The following is a 4258-nucleotide window of genomic DNA, read 5'->3' as shown; positions in this document are numbered from 1 at the left end:
TGAGGTAATTTGCTTTGATACTGATAGGATTGCAGCTAATGGTCCCGTACAGACGGTGTCTTGATTTTGCCTGCATTAAGTCTTAAAACTTGTATCATTAATCAGAACAAGAAGAAGAATGCAATGACATGGCAGTTGAGGCAGTTGAATGATCGTCAATTCATGAGACACTTTGCTTTGATACTGATATAAATACAGCTAATGCCTGTATGGTTCTGTACAGATGTTTTTTTTTTATTTTGCCTGCATAAAGTCTTAAAACTTGCATCATTATTCAGAAGTCGTCAGTACTGTTGCTCCTATTCCTACTATTGGTAGGTGTATGTCTTTATACTCGCGAACTAATGACATCTGGATAGTTGTAAACAAATTATGGACATTAAATGATCGTCAATTCATGAGACACTTTGCTTTGATACTGATATAAATACAGCTAATTGCCTATATGGTCCTGTACAGACGGTTTCTTGATTTTGCCTGCATTAAGTCTTAAACTTGTATCATTAGGTCCTGCATGGCATCAATGTTACATCGGTAAGAATACATAACGGAATACAGGCACATTGTGTTAAACAATGACAACGTAATAGCATAGAATTTTCTACAATAGGATTTGTTAGTCTTATTATTGGTGCCATTATCATACCGTGTAGAGCTTTTATGGAGGATGGTAATGTATCACGTGCAGGGCAAGATACATGGGTATTTGGATGGGACATGGCCATGGACAAGGCGACATGTGATCTGACCTTTGAGGCCTGTCAAGTGACCCTGCGCGTTGGGGAGGATGAGCGCATCCACACGCTACCGGAGAAGGTGTTGTCATTGTTGGTAAGCCATTACATTATTTTGATATATCATACATAACCTTGGTTATTTGGACGAGTAGTAAACAAATATCGCTGAATATTAGACGTCTTTAAGAGGAATCAAGGAGGCTGACTACATCCGGAACACACCATCCATGCAGCACTCAACAGAGACGGCAGGCGGTGTAGACTCCCTAGCACTTTCGACCAATGGCTGATATCGGTAATCAAGGTGATTAGCCAATTGACTTCTGAGGAAGATTCCAAAGATTCCAGTGACGCAAGTTTTTATCATCAATCAACATTTTACCTCTATACTGTTCAAAGCTATCCTAATGCTTAATGCTGTGTTGGTACAAGGAATTATGAAATAAAGACTAAACTTTATCTCCAACACTGGAATGAACTGCGACTTACCTAAATACTCGGCTGACTCCTTCAACCTTGTTCACGGCATGGACCCGCCTACTCTTGGACGTGACGTCCACTAGAGATTCACAGGCCTACCCTGAACAGAGACGGGGGGCGACACAAGTTATCTGTCACGTATGACCCGCTACTATGGTCACGTGTCTCTGTCGTTCCAAGAGTAGACCGGTCCATCCGTGAACAAGTTCGATGTAGTCAGCGGCGAAAATTTGGGTAAGTCCCAGTTCATTCCAGTGTTGGAGATAAAGTTTAGTCTGTATTCCATCCTAATGCTATTTTAAAAACTGCCCTTTGTCCCGTAGGAGCTGCATCATGGCGACCAGAAGGTGACAGACCGCCAAAGGCTTGGTGACCTTGATCTGCAGTGGGTCAACATTCCCATTGTAGAAACTCCGGCAAACCCAGACAAATTGGTCTTCAAGATACAAGACGTACATCCTGATGTTACAGGTGACTTTTTGCACAACAAATTTTCAATCTTATTTTGGTTGGGTAAGATTTCAGTTTGATCCTCGGCAACTATCAATATAAAAAACATATAAAAGTTGTACTCACCAAAAGTCGGTCGAAAATCCGTATGGTAATGTGTGTCATTTCTTTGTAATGAATTTAGATTTTCCAGCAATACAGTCTTACTTTAGAAATAGAGTACCTTTTTATTTGAATCGATGGTATACTAAGTATCACGTTGTATTATCACTAGGAGGGCTTGAGATCCAGGTGACTGTACCGGAGAGCAATTACAAGCTGAAGATGACTGTCCAGAAAAATGACAACGTACACGACATCAAGCGTAGGCTGCGCAGGGTGTATGCTCGGATGGTAGGTTACAAGCTCACACCTTCACCACATACATTATAGATAGAACATTATCACTGACTCGACAAGTAACATTTGCAAAGGAAATTCATAATGTTTACCTCCACTTGGTCTAGCTACTACTGCACTGTTTATTCATTAAAGCCAAATACATTAATACATATTGTGAGAGCAGCACCTCCAACTCCTGGTACTAGTATCCCAACACCACAGGGTGTTGCTACAGTACCAGTTACCATGGTGACAGACGTCTCGTCGAGGTCATTGACTTTATTTGTTTGAAACGTAAGGAGAAGAAGAAACTGAGCAAAAACAATCTGTTTTTCTTCTGCGAAGGTAAACATTATTACATTGCCATCGCCTCGATGTTTTTAAAACTAGTATCACGATTTTTTCCAGAACGTGGTGCATGATGGGAAGGTGATAACGGACCTGACCCAAACGTACCGTCAGCTGGGAATCCAGGCTACTGCGCATGTGCAGCTGCAGTCTTGGGACCCAGAAAACCCACCTGTTTTACCAACTTATAGTGGTCAGTAACGCTCCGCAAATGTCTTGGGTTATGGTTCAGCAACTAGTAATAACGAAAGTCGTGACTATAATTACTCTTAGGTTATATTGTATTACTAACATTTCACAGTTGTTTCAAGTCTGAGCATCTGATAATGATAGCAAGTGACTAACTTTGGTCTGTAATCTGAGCTTTCTTCTACTTAGATGTCAGCAAATTCTAACCAAGGTTTATAGAATTTGCACGTACATTAACAGTGCACCGCCCTCTACCCTATATCATAATGGCATCAACAGTACAATAATTTTTAATCTTTCGATGATATCCAATGTCGGATAAAACGGATTTTCTTATTTTACTTTCAGAAGTCGAAGAGATCGAGGAGGCAATAGAGTCACTGATACAAGAACTTCAGGTATCGTTTTACCGATGTTGAATTTTATGTAATATATTTATGGCTTCACCACAAAGTGGTGAAGACATATTGTGTTCCCTCATGTTTCTTCTTCTTCCCCTGCCATTTCTTTAAATGGATTCATCTCTGCCATTTTCCGGCCAAATAACACGAAATTTGGCATGAAGGTAGAGTGGGCAAATACCCCGACGGGTTTTTTTCTTTTTTGTGAAAAATTGTTTTATTTAGGTTTTTTGGCCATTTTCAGGCAAAAAATATACATTTTGAGATCTGGTTCCCAGGTACTAAAACCAAATGACCTGAAATTTGGTATGGGGATACCTTAGACATATGTCTACAAAAACTCATTCAAGCTTTTGACATACACCACTTTAAAATTGGGAAAAATAAGGCTTTTTGACTATTTTCGGACCCAAAATGTACATTTTTGGCTCCTGTGCCCTAATATTAAATCTGAATGACCTGAAATTCGGTATGGGGAGTACCTTGGACACGTGTCCGAAGAATGACCATTCACGCTTTTGACATACACCACTTTAAAATTGTGTAAAATAGGGCTTTTTTGCTATTTTCGGACCAAAAATGTACATTTTTGGCTCCTGTGCCCTAATATTAAATCCGAATGACCTGAAATTTGGTATGGGAATACCTTGGACACATGTCCAAAGAGTGCCATTCACGATTTTGACATACACCACTTTAAAGTTATGTAAAATAGGGCTTTTTGGCTATTTTCGGCATTGGAAGGTTCCATTTCTGCATGGGGGTGTAGACTATTGGCAGCCATCGTAGGATAGATCCATTTTCGGTATGGGGGATAGGGTGAAGCCATCTGCTGCATTTGCTCTCAAGCAAATGTCGGCCTTTCTAGTTGTATTTAAGCTTAAGCCGTGTGTCCTTACGTGCTTACTATATATAATAACACTTTCCTCTCTTCTCAGTATCCACACCTTATCACTTTGAAGTGCGCATGGTCAAAGTAAACTTCACAGAAGACCTCAACAACAGAGATTCCTTAGCGTTCAGGTCCCTGGCCTACAGGGTCACCACGGTGGTGAGTTGTTTTCAGATTGTATATATCTATTGAATGATTCTTTGCTGTGTTTAATTGTAAATTCTTGCATACTGTCAGTGTATTGGATATGTTAGAATATTCTCTTATTTTGTGCAAATTTCTTGTGGAACGTACCGTATCCTGGTTCTAGCTATTTATTGTGCAGGCGTAGCTTTTGTTTGTTTTGGGGCTATTTGAAGTGCTTCAAGTATGAAATAATG

General features: G+C 40.0%; 1 protein-coding gene across 1 annotated transcript in view; it reads left to right on the top strand.

Annotated features, from left to right (window-relative positions):
- The first annotated feature begins 717 nt into the window (after positions 1-717).
- Positions 718-4258, top strand: part of LOC109467319 — a 7484-nt gene continuing 3943 nt past the window's right edge. Inside the window, exons 1-5 of the mRNA XM_019765263.1 lie at positions 718-831; positions 1541-1688; positions 1942-2060; positions 2457-2589; positions 2934-2983. Coding sequence (XP_019620822.1) covers positions 718-831; positions 1541-1688; positions 1942-2060; positions 2457-2589; positions 2934-2983 — 564 coding nt within the window. The remainder of the gene's footprint in view (positions 832-1540; positions 1689-1941; positions 2061-2456; positions 2590-2933; positions 2984-4258) is intronic.

Source organism: Branchiostoma belcheri, unplaced genomic scaffold, assembly GCF_001625305.1.
Source record: "Branchiostoma belcheri isolate BF01 breed outbred unplaced genomic scaffold, Haploidv18h27 scaffold18, whole genome shotgun sequence".
NCBI classification, from domain to species: domain Eukaryota; kingdom Metazoa; phylum Chordata; class Leptocardii; order Amphioxiformes; family Branchiostomatidae; genus Branchiostoma; species Branchiostoma belcheri.
Note: the sequence above shows the minus strand (reverse complement) of the source record. Positions and strands in the feature narration are given on the sequence as shown.